This window comes from Anas platyrhynchos, chromosome 22 (assembly GCF_047663525.1).
Source record: "Anas platyrhynchos isolate ZD024472 breed Pekin duck chromosome 22, IASCAAS_PekinDuck_T2T, whole genome shotgun sequence".
NCBI classification, from domain to species: Eukaryota; Metazoa; Chordata; class Aves; order Anseriformes; family Anatidae; genus Anas; species Anas platyrhynchos.
The window spans coordinates 301994-321854 of NC_092608.1; the positions used below are offsets into that span (position 1 = coordinate 301994).

The following is a 19861-nucleotide window of genomic DNA, read 5'->3' on the forward strand; positions in this document are numbered from 1 at the left end:
AAACCTGAAGCTTCTGTACTTTTGGAAGTGTTTTACCTTTTTTTGTTTTGTTTTTATTTAAAAACCATAATGCAGTGTTAACATCCAAAACCAATACCCTAATCAATTCTAACTTTATGGTACACTTAAATTAAATCTGCTATCTGCTGAAGGCTATCCAAGCTTTGCATAGGTTGTACTAATGCCAAGGAGGAAAAAACAGTGCATAGAACGAATTGTTTCTGTGATGTACCTGAGAGTATTTGTGTTCCTTTCAGTGCACTAGAGTACTGCTCTATGGACTGGTGTGTCTGTGACAAAGAAAGTGGGGTACATATTAATGGGATCATTCTAAATGTGAAGTGTTAATAAAGTGCAGATTATAAGGAAATTGTAGCTTCTATAAGCAGACAAAATAGATGTTCCAACTATTGAACCGAAAGATAAAAGGCATTATAAGGAAAATCAAAATAACCTCAGAGATTTCATCCCATAATGAAGCTTTGCCTTTTCAGTGCCCAAGGGTTCATAAAACTCTAATTTGGCCTTGACAACAGAGAAGAAAGCACCATTCTGTATTCATGAGTGCTTTCTGGGGGGCACTTATGCAGACTCCTGTATTTATGTTACAACAAATAGCTGTTGCTGCCTCAAGAGGTTGAAAAGAATCAAAAAGCACAAGATGAAGAAGACATTGCTTGATTTGTTGGAAAGCAATGTTTGCAGTGACAGCACCATTAAAAGGTCAATATACAGATATGTCTGTCCTGTTTCTGGGCAAAAAGGCAAGCATTTATCCAAGTTAAAGCTCTCACATCAGTTCTTCTCAGGCTTGCTAATCCAACAGATAATGTAGCAAAACCAATTTAACTCAATGAGGCTTCTACTGTCGGTACAACCAAACACTTAATACGATTGCTGATTTTAAATACTCAGAGTCATTAACCTAAGAAAGCACTTCCCCATTAGGAGGAAAACAGCAGACCCTGCGTATTTCTCTGCATGGTGGAATAGATAACAAAGCTTATTTCCTTTTAAAAAAAATCTCAAGGAACTCCCCTCATGCCCTCTTTATTACAGTAGCTCAAAACACTTGCCGTGGTTGAAAGCTTGTGTGATGTAATAATAATTCCATGTCCAATATATGTTACAAACATATATAGCTAATTCCTCTTGATGAAGACTGAATAAAAATTTGGCAATGAATGTATCTATGTGGATGGATTTGGTAGCTGAAATGCATGACACTGTCTTTCTGCCTTTATAGCTAGTGTCTTAAACAAAATTAATTTGAAGACCTAAGCTCATCATTACATAATGCATCAGGGATCTGTTCTCTCCTTACACCAGCTTTACATTGTGGTTATTCCTTCTACTAACTCATGCACAGTAAAAACAAATCTGAGAAGACAGTCAAGCCCCGTCTGTCAGAAAATATAGCACCAAGAGAACTAATCAGCTGTTAACAGAGTTCACTGCTCAGCAAAACGCTGGTCCAAAGCATGCCATCCAAACAGCCCTAATCACTGAGCTATCTCAGAACTCTTTTGATCATTCTAGATCTAGGACTAACCAATGTGTGGGACTGACTAATAATATTATCCAAATATTATTACATAAAAGAGATTCAACACTGTAGTAATTTCATAAATTGACCAGCACATTCCCAAGCAAACACACGCTCTCTTCCCATTTCTTTGTCTTGCACTGCACACTGGGTAACTACATGTATGCAATAAAGACAAAAAGGCAGTTTACAGCATTCTTCAAAAAATCTCCATGCTCCTATATAAATTCTTCTAAAGATTATCATTTTGGCCCAAACACCTTTAACACAGCCACTGGGTAACGTAAGTTGCTAACAATCACAGGCTTGCGTTAGTTGCTTACTGGATAAGTAATTGGAAAAAAACAAGAGCACTGGGAATTACCTTTGCTACCACAAATATCATAAACCCCTTAATATTCATGCATTGGGTTACCAGATGGGGGCAAGGAGGATGTTTTTCTTTAAACTATAAAAAAAAAGGTGACCAGCTTTAAGGGGAAGATGTGTGGAACAGGCACAGATGTAGCAAGCCAACATATAGGCCATTGGGCTGTTCCAGTATTAGAATTACCACAGTCTTTTAAGATTAAATAAAGATTGAGTGATGAAATACAAAGTAATCTGTAAAACATCTGGCACCATACTCCATCCAGGCTGCTCTTCCTTTATTGTTATATTTCTTTTAGAGTTAGCTGAACACAAAAGATCTATTTCTGTACCTCTTAAACTTACCACATTTTTATAGGCATCTATTTAGGGTTATCCCACCCTCATCTTTCCAGGGTGTGTGTGCAGCTAAAATACATACACAGATGAGATTCTACATGTAAAAGCCAGGAAGATTCTACATATTGTTTATAAACTACAGTGCACATAGTATTTTAAAATGGAACCTATATTTATAAAGAAAAAAACGTTTAATATGTCGGTTATGTGTATTTTCAGATTGCCTCCAGTGGTGTTTCTGTTTAAGCTTAGTGAAGGACTCATCGGGCGCTTTCAGGATTTGGAATATTTTGAACTAAGAATGCCTGAGTTTCATTCAAACTCAATGCTAGCTGAGAATAATGAGAATTTAGAAAAGTGTAATTAAGTCCAGTCCAGGGAAAGCAATAATATCAGGATTCTCGAGAAACCAAGGTGAAAACTTGATCCCCGGGGTTGTCTTTTTTTGTTTAAAATTTTCACATTTTTTTTTCCCCATCCTCTGAAGTGCCAGTTATTTGTCTTCAGTTGCAGAAACATCTGTTTCCTTTCTTCTCCAGTTTCTTTCACTGTTACCTTTCAGAAGTGGAATCATTGCTTTCTGAAGGATTAGGATCAGGTTATGCAGCAAGAAGAAAAGGATTCTCTATGGTTTCCAGTGTATTGTCTGCTGATGTACATACACAAAAGGAAAATGGGGAAAAAAATGTGGTTTCACAGGACAGGTTGCTTAAATATCCTGGAAAAATAAACACAGAAGCATAGAGGTTTAATTTTGTGTTTTTAAATGTGCATAGCTTGGGCTACCCATAGAATTCTCCTTTATCCTCCAGGCTAATGTGGTGCCAACAAAAGTAAATTAGCTTCTGGGTGCTTCTATCTTCCATTGAAAAAAAAAAAAAATAAAGGACGTGTTATCTTAAAATAGTCTTAAAATATTATTCATTTTCTCTATTTTAGCACAGGCTAGAAAACCACTAATACGCAACCCAGCAAGGAAATCAGTAAGGAACTACCATGGTGATTTCTGATGGTATGTAGGATATATTCTTTACTCCAGAGTATGTTAAAAGATATTAATGATTTGCCTTATATTTTTTTTAATCCAAACTCAGAGGCATTTGGCCCATACTTGCTCCCAGTGGATTCAGTGATTTCAATGCCATTATTTCAATAGAAAAAATAGCTTGTCCCTTTCCTGGGAAAAAGAAAGTAAGTAGGCAGAAGAGAAATCCGCATGTCTGCATATGCTGCTGGTTTGATTTGTCAAAGAAATTCTGTGGAGATGCATTTTCATTCTAGAGTGATACAGAACTGGTTATGCACATTTCACGTATGTTTGAAGATAATAGCTTTCCCTTCCTTTCCTTTTATCTGTTGTTTTGTTCATAGTCTGAAATCATCAGTTCTAATCCCTATAAATCTTTAAAACCTTGGAAAGCTGACAGATCCTAAAATATCTGACGATCTTAAGACACTAGTTCAAGTAAAAATGGGACAACTGTCTTCTCCTTTTATTAAGGTAAAAGTCGTATCAATTGGCCTATTCTTTTTTTCAATAACTGTCTTTAAGAACTATTTATCATAACTATGTCTACATTCAAATATTTATGGGAGAGAAAAGGAGAGGAATTTTTTTTCGTCAACCTTGTGAGCAATATACAAGTACTTGTGGATGGAGCCATTAAAAAAAAAAACACAAAAACAATAAAAACTAATTTCAGCAAAGCTAACATAGAAAAACCCACAAGTCCTGCCACCCAGTCATCAGGTTTAAAACCCTACAACTCTGGGTCTTTGTCTAAATTTATAAGAACTTTGTACATCGCCTAATATATGAGGAGTCCACATAGAGCAATGATTCTTTAAGGACGTTTAATAGTCGGATCATTCCCAATAGTTTTAGTCATTTAAGCACTGAAGGACCTAGCTGAGTCACTTGCTAATTAATTGCACAACTTTATGTGTTCATTTAACTATCAGAATTAACTCAGCCAGCTTCTTCTTGTTTCTTATACCCAATAGAAATGGCAGATGTAAACCAACAGAGCACTAATAGCCCCCAAACTACACAGATAGTGTGTTTGGCTCTCCTGAATTCATCACCTGTGAAATAAAATGAACCATAACAAATATGTATCCTTTGATCTTCATTTCTAAATTTATATATTTCTTTCAAAAGCAGCTTTCTGTAAACCAGAGATAATGCTCTGGAGATGAGGTAGATCAACTGGCAGTAATAGTAAACCAAGAGCCTCCTAACACAGGATTATGAATTCATGTTATGCTTCCAGTTAAACAGCGCCTTTGCCTCCCACTCACAAGGCATCCAGCAGACCTAGAGTGTTTCTCTCAGAAACCTGCAATTCTCCTTTAATATTCAACTCAGGAGTCCCCACTGGGTTCAAGAGCTGAGCTTTTTCCCCTTTAGGATCTGGGATACACGATGATAATAGTTATCAAACAAACTTTCTAAATTTATGTACAGTTAAGACTTAAAAGTGAAGAAAAATCATTTCAACGTGAAAATCTCTTTACCTGTGTTGACCAAAAGTAGTGCTCACAAGAATAAGCCACTGTATTCCTTCACTAGCCCAGCCGCATGAGCCTTCACCTACTGAACTATGAAACGTGGCTTACTGCATGCATTCTACTAAGAAAAAACATTCTTTTAATGGCTATAAATTGGCCAAACTTTCTTTTATGCAGCCAAAACACCCAACATCTTTAAATCTCTTCCCCTTTGGTTGTAGTCTGGATTCACGGACTTTTTTTTTTTTGATCTGTACTTATGTTCACAATTCTAACTCATACAAGAGAAAACAAACAATATGAATGAGTAGGCATTAGGATGCTCCCTTTTTTCCTTTCTTTCTGCAGCAGCCACAGCTGGCAGAATAACAAGGGGTTAATGCAAAGTACAAGCACTCAAACAGGTCTATACATCAAAATGTGAAAAAAGGACTGCTGAGATTATTTGCGAAGGAAGGCTAGAGCTATCTGTACAGCTTGAATTGCATTTTCATTAGACAAATGCATCTATCGATAGATCAGGAAGACGCAAATGCACAGTGGAAATAATAGCACAGGAGCTAAAAAAATGTAACTTTCAATATATGCAATAAATTTCAGATGCAACAGCAACCTTCCAAAACCATATTACTTCTTCTAAAACCATGTTACTTACAGATTTTAGGCAGGATGAATGAAGAAGATGAGAGAAAACTCATGTTTGTCTCTTGGTTACGCAGAGTCCAGCTTGATGAGAAAATTGTTCTCTGTGAGCTGAAAACAATTTAAAAAAGCAGATTTTTAATTTTTCCTCCGGGTTTTGTAGCTATTTGTGACAGAATACTGGTAACGTGTGAGAGATTAAATTATTTTTACAGAGTTCACTAAACTAGTTAACTTTTAAACCAAGAAATATTCTCATTTCCTCCTGGTTATAGTGTATATAAATGTTATTTGACAAATAGTTGTTTCTTTTAAGTGGTGCATGTAGAGAAAATGCTCTGAGAGATTTTAGAATATTATTGCTTTTACAGGAAAGGTTAAAAGGCCTTACTTTCTTTATGTGATTCCTGGAATAAATTATTTTAATTTAATTCTGTGGATTCAGTGAGGTGTATACGTGCTTCATTTTGTAAGTATATGAGTAGAAAAATAAAGGGAATTACATATACATAAATATATATATATATATGTACATCTGCATATATAGTTATGCATATATATACGCAGAGATATGCAGGACAAAATATTCTCTGAATAATGGCGCAAGACAGAAAGGAACGTGTATATCCCTGCTGTACAACTTTCCTATGCAACTGCAGCTTGTTTCTTTCAAGACACTGAGGTAAAAAAAAAAAAAACAAACGGATCATTATAAGGAAATTCACTCCATTCTTGTAAGAGGCACTAAAACAGTTGTACTGCCTAGCCTAAGAGTTTCTAAAGCCATTAAACAGCAAGTGTTTCTTAAAACTTTAAAAAGGAGAATACGGATAGGAAAACCTTGTAGTGGAGTGAGATTTATAGGCATTAATGCAAATATCTATGCCTGAAACAGTGCTTTAGAGTAATGCTATAATTAACTTCAAATTATTTGTATTCACCTTAAGCTAATTTTTAAAAGAACAGTTCTTAAAAGTCTATAACATTAAAATAAAGAACTACCACTTATAAGCACTGTGTATTCAACTGTGTTTCCCAGACAAGTTGCCTGGGCATATCTTGCCATCTGCTGGAAATATCCAGACATACATGCTTAAATACAGGCTTCAAATTTACTGTCAGATATACTGGCACAATGAAATAATGAATATAAAATAAATATAAAATAAAATGAAATTACCTGTAAGACCCTTCAAATAGCGGTGTTAATAAGGATATCAACAGGTGTTCAAGTTCGGGTGTAGTGGACAGCAACATTAAGACTTTTTATTAAGCTGAGGATGATTCAGTAGGAGATAAAAATGCAATGATCTGCCACCTGAAATAGCAAACAAACAAGCTCAGGAGTATGTTCAGGATTTACAGTTCTAGGCCAACAGAAGATGATGGTGTTTTAAAAGCAATATGCCTAAAACAATGATCATACAATGGTTGCATTTTCAAACCAGTTACAACCTTGTTAGCTAATGCACAGAGGAAAGCTGATATCCTCTCCAAAAAATGCCATCTACCCAGAAGTGGAAAGCATCTACTAAAAAATTGAAGTGTTTAAGTAGTCTTGCAACTAGAAGAGATTTTTAAATTAACATTAGTACTAGGTTGATCAGCTACAAAATCCCTGCAAGATGTAAAAAAATATGGTAAATACTTTCTTTAAGCACTGAAAATGCACCTAGTATTTTAACCTGAGTAAGCTGTGCTAGAGAAAAACAACAAACAAACAAAAACAATAAAACACACAAACTGCCAAAATCGCAGTTCTGAAGAACTCTGCTACCTTTTATCTCCCAGTCCAACAAGCTGAAGTCATCAAACTGACATGACAAGTAGATCAAAGTCTAGCATGCTCTGAAATTATCTTTGTAGATATATCGTACATATCAGTTTCCATTTAAAGCAGAGGAAATCTGAAACAAGAGAGGAAAAAAAGAAATCACATTGACAGTTTCCACTGAGTTAAAATTAACACTGGATACACTATTCATTCAGGTTAAAAATTGATAAATGAAGACATCTGGTGCATTTCCTTGGTGTCACTGAATACATCTAGACTGAGGGGAATAAATTTTGCCACTCTACAGCTACTTAAAGTAGTAAAATAGCACTGAACTATGCTTATTTTGGAAGATTGTAGAAACAGCAGCAGAAAGCAGCATTCATATAAATGCACACACATAAACCCCACGTATATCTTGTGAAAGTGCTAAGTGGTGTCCAAAGGGAACTTGATGTAGGTGAATACAAAATAATGGCAGGAAATTAAGAACAGGTGTTTTTTTTTTTTTTCTTGTTGTTTTTTGTATTTTCAAAATCCAGATTATGACTGCACAACTGAAGGTGGTCAAAAAGTCTCACAGCTGTTACACAAATTCAGACACCTCAGTTTGTCTTATTTTGGAAGTCTGGTGTGTTACTATTGCCCAGGAACAGGTATAAATAGGCCAGTGAAGGCCCCAGAGCAAACTTTTTCCTTAAATAATTGCTCGGAAGATTGTTTTAAGGCACACAGCGACTGTTTGGCCGGCACAATCAGCATGCCCAGGAGGGAACTCTGCAGGTTCAGCTCCCCCATGTCTTCACCTGAACAGTCCCATCTCCTGCTGTATGTGAGGGACGGCTGGGCTTCGAACACCAACGCGGTATAGTTTAAGAAATAAAAATAAAAAAATACTTCATAAACCCGAGCTAGAGAGGACATTAACCATTTCAGAGACTTCAGTTCCCGGAGCTCCAGCGCGCTGCGGCCGCCCCTGGGCGGGCCTTCCCCGCGGCCGCCCCTCTCCTCAGCACCGCCCCGGGCCGGCCCAGCCTCCCACAGGCCTGGCGGGGAACGAAACCCCCGGGAGAGCTCCGCAAGGGTCGAGCGAGTCCCAGAGGAGTCGGGCTGCCCCGTGAGGAGAGTCAGGGGAAGCGCTGAGGAGCTCTGCGGAACGGAGCAAAGCGAAAGCCGCCTCTCCTGTCAGCTCGCCCGCCGCCCGCACGGGAGGGGTGCGCTTGCTGCTGGCTCCTCTGATTGGCTGCAGGTGTTCGCCTACCGCTTCCTTTCTAGCTTTCGATTGGCCGGGAAGCTCCTGCTCCGCCAGGTAACGGCTCTCGGCCCGCGATTGGCCGCAGGTAGACTGTATCCTTTCGGGGATTGGCTCCAGGTGAGTTGGGGTTTGCTATTGGCTGGCAGGTGGAGCGGGAGGTTTCTTATTGGCTGCGTGCACCGGCCCGCCTAGGCCGCCATGTTCGGCGCGGGGGCGCCGTTGCCAGCAGCAGCGGCGGCGGCGGGGCGGGGCGGGGCCGGGCCGAGGGGGGCCCGATCCTGAAGGGACGGTGGGCGGGAGGGAGGAGGGAGCTCGGCCCGAACTTCTGCCGGGACTTGGAGCAGCTTCGACCTGGGAGAGCCCCCGGAGCTTTTTTTTTTGGGGGGGTGGCGGGACGGACGGACGGACGGACAGACAGACGGACCCCCGGCGGCGCAGGCAGGGGGTAGGGGGAGAGCTGAGGGGGGCACCCGGGGGGTTTACGGGAGCGATTCGTACCAGGCACGAGTTGTCGGATGCTTGGATTGAAAATATCCTTCGGGGGAAAAAAAAAAAAGTTTAAAACGCTTGGGATGTTTCCTTAAAAACTTAAGCGCGCGTTGCGTTGTTAACTCGTCTCGTTGAACTTAACTGGAAATCGGGAGTCTCGTGGGGTTTTATGTTACTTTTTTGGCTTTGTACCCAAAGCTGCTGGGGTTTGTAAAGTTCGGCACGGTGCTCCGGTTTGGTGGGATGTGAGCGTGCTCATCGGTGTCCTGCTTCCCCCTGCAGCTGGGCTGGGAATCACCTGGGGGAGAACTTGGTGTTGAAGCTTTTCGGGATTGCAGTTACACTTCTCTGCGCTCCTAACTTCGCCTGGGCTGCTCGGTACAGACCATGCCTAGCAAAATGGGCTCCAAAATTGATTTGAACAAAGACTTCATCAGAGTGAAAACGCACTACAGTGGGTAAGCCTACGTGTTCTCCCCTCCCTGTTGTGTCCTGCCCGATTTTGACGCACACAGGAGACAAGTCCATAGTCTGATCTCGTGGTAAAGTAACCAGGGCGTTGATGCATTTGTAATTAATGTCAGATAGGTAAACCCCACCACTAAAAATCCTTCGGACTCCTGCAACATACTGACTTAAGAAAGAGTTGGTAGTTTATTCTTCGGTCTCAAAAGGGGGAAGATATGCAAGAATGGCATTCAGTTATTGTGGCTGATAGGTTAATGATTTCTGCTTCATTGCGATGTTTGTGGCCACAGATGTATCTTGCATCCAGATGCAGTTATTGTCTTTATTGTGGAGTAGTTGTCTGTGATCAAACGTAATACATGTTATGCAACAATTTCTACATTTACAGCTTACTGCTGAAGGCCGGTGGAGACTAAAGTAGGTCCTTGGGTCAAAAAGTAGAGTGTTTAATACCAGATTCCTTTTCCAGTGGGGTTTGCTAGATGCTCTTTTAATTCAGAGCAGTTCCTGTCTTAGAAAATGAGAGGAGTTTTTTTGTGGGTAAATATGTAAGCCTTCAAACAGTAAGTGGGTGCTATTGATTTTGCTTATCTTTCCTTTTTTTTTTAGGAACTTTAAAAAGAAGGGTTATTGGAATTATGTAGGTAAATGAGAAATTAAAGAAATTTTGTTAGATCTCATGTTGAGTAAATTCAGGTGAACCTATCCAAGCTGCTTGAAGTTCCAGTTATAAAAAGTGATTAAAAAATCTGAATTAAAAATCCAAAGATTAAAAAACCTTTGCTTTTCTGCTATGAATAAATACCCAAAGTAAGCTGTTAGCCTGTATCTGTAACTTATGAACTCTGTTAGGCTTCCCTTTTTTTTTTTTTAATAACTGTTTTCCCCTCCTTTGCAGTGTTTAGACTAATGCAACATGAAGGGCAGTGAGATGTTAACACATCTGCTTCCGTTATCTTCACAATGCTTATTTTGGCAACTCTAATTTAAGGCAATAAATTAAGTCCTGCTTCTTATGACTTCAGTCAGTTGCTGGCAGACTCAGGAAGCCTTTTTTTTAATTATTATTTCACCATTAAATATGTCTGAAAGACAAATTTTATCTAATTAATTTGCTGCCACTCTGAGGACTTTAAGTTGATGTTACTTTGATGCCTGTCTAAGTCTAAAGCCAAAGTTTAAGGTATTTGAGGAGTTAGATATTTGGCCTAAGAAAATCTTTAGACTTGATTGGAAATATTTAGATTCAAATTACTGGCACATGATAGCAGTAGCCTAAGTAATCTTTTCTGATACTTTCCTATTAAACAAATGTTGATACTGTGGTTTTTAGTGCTGTGGTATAGAAAACAGCTCCATAATTAAATATAATTATGGAAATAAGTCCACCAAATTTAATTGAAAACGAAGTGCTTTCTTGATTAAACAAAATAATTTACCAGGTCAGTGTCAAGTAATGTGGGGTCCTGAGGTTAGAATTCGAGAGCAATTTTCAGTATAGATTTTGGCCTCTTCCGTGTGAAGCCAAAAGTGGAACAATGTACACATGCAAGTCACTTGGTAAATACTTGTTCTGTAATGATAGTAGTATGGAAAAGCATAATGCATTTATTATTTCCGCTGCCTTCAATTTCTGGCAGTGCTACTGACAAGTTCTTTCCTTATGTCTAGTCAGTTGACTTTTGTATTTGGTATGCCACCAGAAAACTGAAAGTCCAACAGTCTGTTAATTTACAATTCATTTAAGTGCAGGTTGAATTTTCTTGTCATTTTTTAGTAAAAACAAATAAGGTAAGCTTTTAGTGGAGAGAATTCATGTCAAAACTCATGTCTTAATAAAATACAAAAACTTGCAATTTCGTTTTAAAAAGTGACATGTTGCTGAGATGCATGGATATACATGCTTCTGGGAAACAACAAGAGGAGTGTTGCCTTAGCTCTATAGGGGAAGGCACTGTAAACATAAATAGAACTTAGCATAAACAATTTGAGATAGTTTGCTGGTGGCAAATAGTGGTTGTATAAAGGGAAAGGTGTTTGTTTAAAGTTTGTCTGTTAAAAAATGGAGGAGGTGATAACACTGGTCTCATTGCAATTCAGGTGTAATAATTGCAAGGTTTATTAAGATAAACTACTGTAATAGTGTACCTCCTGCAACCACTATAGTCAGTGGTTTCCTTTTTATTTATTTATTCATTTTTGGTGTCACTGTAGTCATCTCCCTCTGGTGTTTGCTTGTTTAATGCTATTCTTGAGGCAGAGTAACTCTGTGAACCTAGAAAACAAAGGTTCCATAACCACTGAATGTTGACTTTAATCTATTGATCAAGTGTCTGTGACTCAGTAAGAGCTCACTGTTTTTGGCGTTAACACACAGTAAAACTGGTTGTCACAGTATCTCTGTTCAAATACTGCACATCTTGAAACAAATTCGATAAACTGCAGGATGTCACTGATGCTGGACAACTTCAGGTTAGGGGACAAGTTTATTCTGGTAGCTGCTAAAAGAATTTATAATAGGATTTAATGGTACATTTCAAAAAGTAAAACAGGACTTGTTAGTAAGTGACAGTATGTAGTAAGTTAGATATCCAGCTTAAAAATCTAAGCATGAGGAAGTTGTAAAAAAAAAAAAAAAAAAGAAAAAAAAAAGAAAAAAGGCATGTTGAGTCTGTCTCTGTGGAGTCCTAGGATTGCAGGTATTCATGTTTCTGGGTGTGGCGCTTCATACCACAGCACAGTCTAAATAACTCTATAAATAGATTGCAAAGGAAGGTAAGCTTGTGTATTCCTCACTGCGTTGTTTCAGTTACTCAGTTTGTCTTGCTTGTTTGTACTTACTTGAAATCACTTCATTTAAAGAGCAGTAGCGCAATATCTCATGTGCTATCTCATGTGCATTACCTTGGTTCTAAATGGTAGTGCATTCAAACAATATGAGGAATGCTCTTAATGTAACTGCCTGTACATACAGCTTGCTGGTCATTAGTTCTTCATGTTACTTTATAGTGCCCAGTTTCAGCTACCTGACAACAAAAGCATCTTGTGAGATTTTTTTAAGAGTTAAACAGTAAATGATTTTTGTGCATCTGTGCCATGATTGTCTCATGAGACTACACAGGCATTAAGACTAAACAGTCTCAAGAACGCACAGATATCATCAATCATTTGAATAAATCTCATTGGTAATTCATATCAGCTATAGATGTTTAGTATATTTTAGCTGTTACTTAGTACAATCTGGGGTTTGTTAATTTATATGTAGAATGACTGCTCTCTGTTATCACAGCCTTAATAGTTTGAGGCTGATTAATATAATTTTAGCTTCAGTTGAATTTTGTAATGTATATGGTGTGTTGGGGTCTTGCTGCAGAGTTTCACTTATTTTTAAAAAAATTTCGCAGTAATTGAAATTTTATTTCTGAATGGAATGAGTGCCAAGATCAATTTTATTTTATTTTTTTTTGAAATCTGTGTCTTACTGTACTTTAGACGTGGATAGTAATAGTATAAGGGAACTGAACTTGCTGAAGTCAACATGCATCAAAGATGGAACGTTAAGTATGCGGCTTTTTCTGACAGAAGCTTATGGTTTCATCTCATGCAGGGACATCCTGATAACAAACCTGGATGCATCAATCAGCTATGATGAACTTTGTGATGAAGTGCATGAGATGTGTAATTTACAACAGGAGCAGCCAATCACCCTGAAGTGGATTGATGATGAAGGTATTGTACTGAAATCTTTAATAATTCTCATTTTTTGAATGTTATGGTACAGAGAGGCATTGAAACAACTTAAAAGTCATTCCTGTTATGTGGTCAATAAATTTATAAATGCCACGGGACATAACCCTGTCTTATAAAGCAGGAATCTTGGATAAAAGTCTCAAAACATCAAGGTTGTATTCTATTTGAATTCAGCTCTACAAAGTGGAGACTCTGTAGAACTTCAGTATTTTACTAGTACATACATTGCATTCAGCATGTATTCAGTATGTGTTCATTTGGAATTTCATGGGCTTCGTACCCCTCAATAGTCTCAGTTCAGCAAGCTGACTTTTTTGTATCTTTAACTGTCAGCGTTCAGTATGACAGGCTTTTGCACCTTCTGAATTATGATTTGCCTCTAGAATAAGTTGCTTTTGAGAAGTACTGCAGATGGTACATCAGGAGACTGTTTTATACTCAGCATTTTTGTATTTTGTGTGAGGTAAGGTAAGTGTTAAGAATTCCAGTGGTGACATGATTTCGTTTTCTGTGGGTTGTTGTCCCTGGCAGCTCTGTTGCTGTCCCTGATGGTAGTGTTGATTATATTAATGATCTGATGTAGCCTATTTGAGCATTAGAGAGTAGATAGATGTTGAGCGTTCTATTCAACTGTTTGTTAATATCCTGTTTATTTAAATACAATGACCAAGCATGAAATAAAAGGACTTGAATTTATCAGAAACAAGTTGTTTCCACTGGTGGAGGGGAGAAAATGTCTGGTGTATCTCAGGTAAGTCATGTACAGAAAAAGAAAACTGGGGGGAGAATTTTGTGTGGGGAAAAACAGTGAATTTTTGTGCAACAGGGGGTTCATAAAGTCCTGTAAAAATGATTTGTGCAAGTCTTGGCTGCTTACCCTCTTCCTGCAGGAAGGGAAAGGCTGATGTCAGTTCTCATTGTTCCAAATTATCCTACTATGTAACACAGTTTATCATTAGTCTTCTTCCACAAGTAGCTGTATGTGAGAAACACTTTTTCTTTAACCTTTCTGTAGGCTCTGAAATGTCATCATGATGACTTTGAATATTTCTTCTTGCTGCAAAATGTGGCACTTCTCTACAGCCTTAAGTTAGTTAGAGCCTTCTGGTTGCTGTGAGTAGGAGTGACATGGAGATGCTTGACATTGTGTGCCTTTGCTACTTTTTTTTTTGCTTTCTTCATAAGTTTCTTTAGAACTTACCTGCTTATCATTTGCTAGAACTGTGGTTCAGCTGTAATTCATGATGGGCAGAACTTTTGACTTGTGGGTTGTGAATGTTTACCATACAATTATACAAGTGTGCTAGTGTTTGGTTGTTTTCCTGCTCCAACTCACCAAAGCTGCAGTCTGCAGCAGAACTCTTGGAGTGAAGAAAGGTAAGAAGAAAATACTAAATTGATTTGGCTAACGCTTTTTAAAATTACTCTTACTAACAGAAGTAAAATAGCATATACTGCCCTATTAGCTAAGTAGTGCATTCTGGTGGGTGAACAGAATTTCATAATGATTATGAGGAAGCAGCAAGCCTGTACTCAAAGAAAATTCAGTCCTTTTAAGATGCCAAGGAAAAATATAAATTTTTCATTTTGTTCTTCACTTTCAATTTCATCATCTAATCATCAATGAAGAGGCATCCATTCTTATCAGTTTCCTAATACTACTTCATTGCTGTGTATGGTAGTCTAATAAAAAGTAACCTGATTGAGAAGTGCCCACAGAGTACTTATATTGCATGCACTTGGTAATTATATTGCATTAGCTATTTGAACTGCATGATAAAAGGAAGACTAAAGTAGGACAGAAAACTTAAAGCCTTGAACTGGGGAAATGAGACATGATTACTGTAACTGTTTCTTGGTTTCAATGTCTACTTCTGGAGGTTTACTTAGATTAAAACAACAAATTTTCTTTTTTTTTTTAGTTGCTGTTCAGTAATCATCTCCTTATAGTCTTGGTTAAATATATACCTGTGCAACCCTCTCAAACTTCTCATTTTGGCTGTTAAGTTTTAGTCGATCTACTGTTTTGGCTGCCCTCAATTGTCACAGGTTTTAAGAGTTATCCTATTTTTGTGTATCAATGAGTGTTTATACTTACTGCCATGTGTAATTTAAATTCATTTGACTGATTGCAGGAACAGATGTTCTCTTTGAAATAACTTAAAGCAAACAGAATTGCTGATGGCTTAATGGATAAAGAAAACTTAAATTCATTTTTTTTTGGATCTTTGGTTTTGTGAGGAACTTTTTTTTTTTAGCATTTCTGTGGTATTTTTGACAAGATCAAAAAAGTTTGCACTAGGAATAAGCCATCCATAATAATATCCCATAAACTTGTAAGGAATACGGGTTGCTGACTGGCAGCACAAATCATTCTATTGTCTGTCACCCTGCATTATTACTGTATTCAGACTGCCAAGTACAGTGGTCTCCTGGGTGGGCTGAACACACCCTGGGGGTGTTTAGGATGATCCATAGGTATGCAGGAAGAAAATAATAGGACTTCTTTTTATACTTAAAGATAAAAACATAAGCTTAACTTGTATTTAATACCTAGATGAACACTGGTGCCCTTGCTTGCCAGATGGTCAGTGTCACTTAGGGTAGGCAAGGTATGCTGAGGAGAGAAGTGGGCGTTCCACAGTGTTGGAGTTCACAGTAGTGCTCCTCATTTGTTTGGTCACTTCCAGTGCATTGTGATATATTGCAGTTTGTGTGCCTGGTTAAGTGGATTTATGAATTCTGTCATCCAGTTCTAATCAAAATAGGCATCACAAGATGTTAATAATGTAAGCGCCAGCAAACTGGCAGTGCTGATGTTTCTCCTACTCCTAAAGTACGAGCTCTTTGTCAGCCACTTCAAGATGTAAAAGCAGTGAGTATCTAATCAGGTATGACAAGTTAGCCAAAAAATAAAAATCAAAAAATTTCAAAAGGACTATCTGAAATGAGTTTACATGCACTATCTAGTGCTCTCACTTAATAGTGCTGGTCAGAAAGCCATACGCTGTCAGGAAGACACTTGTTCTTCTTGCCATGGTAAAGATAGCTGGCATACATAACGTTATGACGACAAACTAACGTGCATTCCTTTGTCTGAAGATGCATAGAAGATATTGCTGGAGGTTTGAAAAAGCAAGTATTATAACAAATGGTGCAGTATGGGAGGTTTGCTATGCAGTTGGATGGAAGTACAGATGTTTTCTTCCACAAAAAGACAAATGTTTCAAATCTGTGGGGGCTTTTCTGTGCTGACAAGTGGCTCAATAGTATGCTACCTACCAGATAATTTCAAAAGAGGGGAAGAAAAGAAACAGATATCCGTGCTTAATCCCTATGACTGCTTTTCAAAAGAAACTATGGGATAGTGAGAGCATATTTTGAAAACAGATATTTGCGAATGTTTACATTTTTCCCTATGTACATGTAAACGTAATTTTCTGACCTGTTTAAAAATCTCTAAAAAGTTTCAGTGGGTTTTGAATGCATATGCTAAGAATTTTAAAATGCAGCTCTTTCAGATAAGTTCGCAAGGATTGACTTCAGGGAAGATGGAAACTTCAACAAAAACCTTTGCATAAGTGCTGGATAGGATTGAAGAATGACTTAGTAAGTGCAGCCAATTATGCACTTCTTCCACTTGGATCTATGGATCCTAGAGGTATTTCAGCTGTGACAGCCGTTAAGAGCAAATATTGAAATAAACTAAGCTTAGAACCAGGCCTTTGCTCACAAAGTATTATACCAAGGTTTTCAAAAATAATGAAATGCATTCAATTGCATAGCTCACTAAGAAGATATTACTTTAAATTAGTTTTTTTTTTTTTGATGAGAGGATTTGTTGTGGCTAAGCAGATCTCATGATTTTTTTTCTATTAGCTTTTCTACTAAATGCAAGTTAAGAACCACAAACCAATTTTCCTGAAAATGTCCACACAAACCATGAAAAGTTTAGAGACTCTTAATTTTGTTATTTCCACATTAACATTGGCATATCTGTATCCCATCCACAACTTTGAAGGCTGATACATGTCTTACTAACTGAAATTCTCAATATTTCAGTCATAAATTTACTGATGGATTGTTTTTTTTCCTTAGGTGACCCATGTACTATCTCATCTCAGATGGAACTGGAAGAAGCCTTCCGTTTGTATTGTCAAAACAGGGATGAAGGGCTGATAATTCATGGCAAGTATTATCCAGTTTGAGAACTTTGTGTACGTTGCTTGATAAAACTAATGGTTTTGTAAATGTCAATTTGGAATGACTTGTTAGGCTGACAAATCCCATTTTTCTGTATGTAGCTGGTACCCCGTTCTTAGATGTTGTAAGATGGAAGTGTTACTTTGGGTGTGGAGTTCAAAGCTGAAACAATGCAGTGGGCTTACAGTGCTAAACTGCACTGACTTGTTGATGTTGTACTCTAGTATAAGATCTTGTTAGTGTGGGTACTAGTCTTGATTACTTCTTCTCAAGCAGAATTATTTAATAGCTTCCGAAAACTTTAGTTTTTGAGTAAATGTATTCAAGAATCAAAGAAATGGTAGTATGACTGAGTACTGTTAAGTTTTCATTAAGAATTGTGTTTTTTGTTTTAGTTTTCCCAAGTATTCCAGAGAAACCCGGCATGCCTTGTCCAGGAGAAGACAGTGAGTACTAGAATGCTATCGATGTCTAGCTTGCATTTTTGCAGTCATATAGAAAAGAAATACATTGAAAGATTTTCATAAACTGGCTTTGTGTACATGTATATCAGTTTTGTGCTTCAGTAGAATATAAAATAATTATTTATTATGTATCTCAATAGAGAAATGATGTATATTAATACTGTAGTATTTTAATATTCTTGAGGATTAATAATGGCTTCTGGTTGCTGGCACACTGGCAGGAAAAGAGGTCAGGATTCGAATATGGTCCTTGCTTTTGCCTGTTTTTTTTTTTTTTTTTTTACTTGCAGGAAAAGGAAGTGATGTACTGAAGAAGAGTGAACTACAGCCTTTTATAGAAAAGGCTTATTAATGTATCAGTTTCAAGTTGTGACTAGATAATTATAGGTGTCTTATCTGGTAGAAAGGAGTAAATGTGCAATACAAAATTTGGAATCCTTATTAAGCTAATCAGAGAAAATAGACTTTTTTTACACTGGTCAGAAATATTAAAGAAATACTTTTTAAAAGACACTTCATTTATTTTCAGAAGGAAAAAAAGGTATCTGTGGTCTTCCCAGCGGTCTTTAGGGTGAACCTGGCAAGCATGCGTGTAGCTGTTTATAATACATGGTTTTCTATATATCTGTGGTGTTAGTGCATTGTTTAATATTTTTGTGTACTTTTTTGTACCTGTCAAAATAGTAGCTCAGTGGTTTTCTATTAATTTTGCTCAGGTTTCAACAAGAGAATAGGTAACTGGTCCCCTTTGTTACATCACATAATGTATTTCTACTGAGTGAGCAGGCAAATATAACTTAATTTCAATACTTGTTGGTTCATGAGTTAAAACTGAAAGGAGGACTTGTTACATTTTACTGTATGTTGAAAATGTGTAGGTTTCACCATGCTGTCACTTTCCAATTAAGAGTAACAGGTTGAAAATATGGGGAAATATTTTCAGGCTTAAGCTTCGTGATCATTCTGGCAAGAACGGTCTTAGCTCTGTAGGTTTAAATACATTCTTGATGTGAATCTTGTAAAAGGAGCACTACTTCAGACTGTCACACCTTCAGGTCTCAGAATAAACCCAGTCTTGACTGGAAAGGTGACAGATTTGCATAGGCAGGCAAAAAACGAACTGCTCTGTCTACAGAAGATAATGTTAGCAGCAGTAAGGTTTCCCCTCCCTGCGTTTTGTTACTTGTCCTGTATCCTATTTTGATAATGATGTTTTCAGATCTCTGGGTAATTCAATACCTTGGGTGCCTTTGACTTCTGTCAGTGTTACAGTAAAACAAAGCAATAGACTTAGAGATTACGTAGCCTTAGAATGCCTGTGGTCTTGGGCAGGTTTTGATGCCACAGGTAACGACAAGTATTAGTATTCCATTGTAAGTCTCCATGCTGTGTTCTTTGAAACAGCTGCCTTTCAGTGAAGATGTAAGAGCTGATTTCACTTAAATTTCTAACTTTGGGGTGCTGTCCCTTCCCCTTTTCCACCCTAACTCCACAGCTATGAATAGAACAAACCAACATCACCCCAGTGTTTAGGGCTGTTTCCCCAATGTATTAAGCCCATTCATTTTGTTTTATTTTTCTAATTTGCTTTTGTTGGATGAAAACAGTAGGGAGTGAGCTCGTGGGCATCCATGCTATTCCATGTTCCCAATATAAGAACTGAAAGAACCAGCTGATTCCAGCTCTTCTTCAGTTATTACAGCTGGTTAATGGCAGAAGGAGGAAAGACTTACCTTGTACCAGTCTAGACTGGTGCTTGTTCCAAGTAGAATTACTTGCAAAAACACAAAACTCATGTGAAATACTGACAGGTAGAATATACAAACTGGAGGGGAAGGAGTGGGAAGGGGAAGGCTGCTGCTTGAAGGGATATCTGTGCAAATCGTGTCAATGTGAAGTTCTCTGCAATTTAATGGTCTCATTACAGGTGTGGATATTCTAGTACAAAAGTTTTTCATGTTGTTTGATAGATGTTGTAGTTATCCCAAACCACCAGATGAACCACAGAAATACATTGATGAAGGTGGTTCAGGTGACCTAAGTGTTCCATC

General features: G+C 37.7%; 2 protein-coding genes across 19 annotated transcripts in view; one reads left to right on the forward strand and one right to left on the reverse strand.

Annotated features, from left to right (window-relative positions):
• CFAP74 (cilia and flagella associated protein 74) overlaps positions 1–8250 on the reverse strand; it is an 84654-nt gene extending 76404 nt beyond the window's left edge. For 13 of the 14 annotated variants that reach the window (XR_011804666.1, XR_002398348.4, XM_027443279.3 and 10 more), the window contains exons 1-4: positions 8110–8250; positions 7185–7314; positions 6588–6725; positions 5421–5518 (exon numbers count right to left, since the gene is read on the reverse strand). The gene's annotated coding sequence lies outside the window, so the exon portion shown is untranslated. Of the gene's footprint in view, positions 1–5420; positions 5519–6587; positions 6726–7184; positions 7315–7987 lie in introns of all 14 variants that reach the window. The other variant, XM_013091697.5, reaches the window with a different exon arrangement.
• A 103-nt stretch (positions 8251–8353) lies between these two features.
• PRKCZ (protein kinase C zeta) overlaps positions 8354–19861 on the forward strand; it is a 46554-nt gene continuing 35046 nt past the window's right edge. The window contains exons 1-5 of one of the 5 annotated variants that reach the window (XM_072026936.1): positions 8354–8490; positions 9208–9383; positions 13001–13122; positions 17242–17331; positions 17742–17792. In XM_072026936.1, coding sequence (XP_071883037.1) covers positions 9313–9383; positions 13001–13122; positions 17242–17331; positions 17742–17792 — 334 coding nt within the window. In that variant the 5' untranslated portion in view covers positions 8354–8490; positions 9208–9312. Of the gene's footprint in view, positions 8554–8738; positions 8882–9207; positions 9384–13000; positions 13123–16664; positions 16753–17241; positions 17332–17741; positions 17793–19861 lie in introns of those variants that run through there. The other 4 variants (XM_005011049.6, XM_027443281.3, XM_027443280.3 and 1 more) reach the window with 4 other exon arrangements.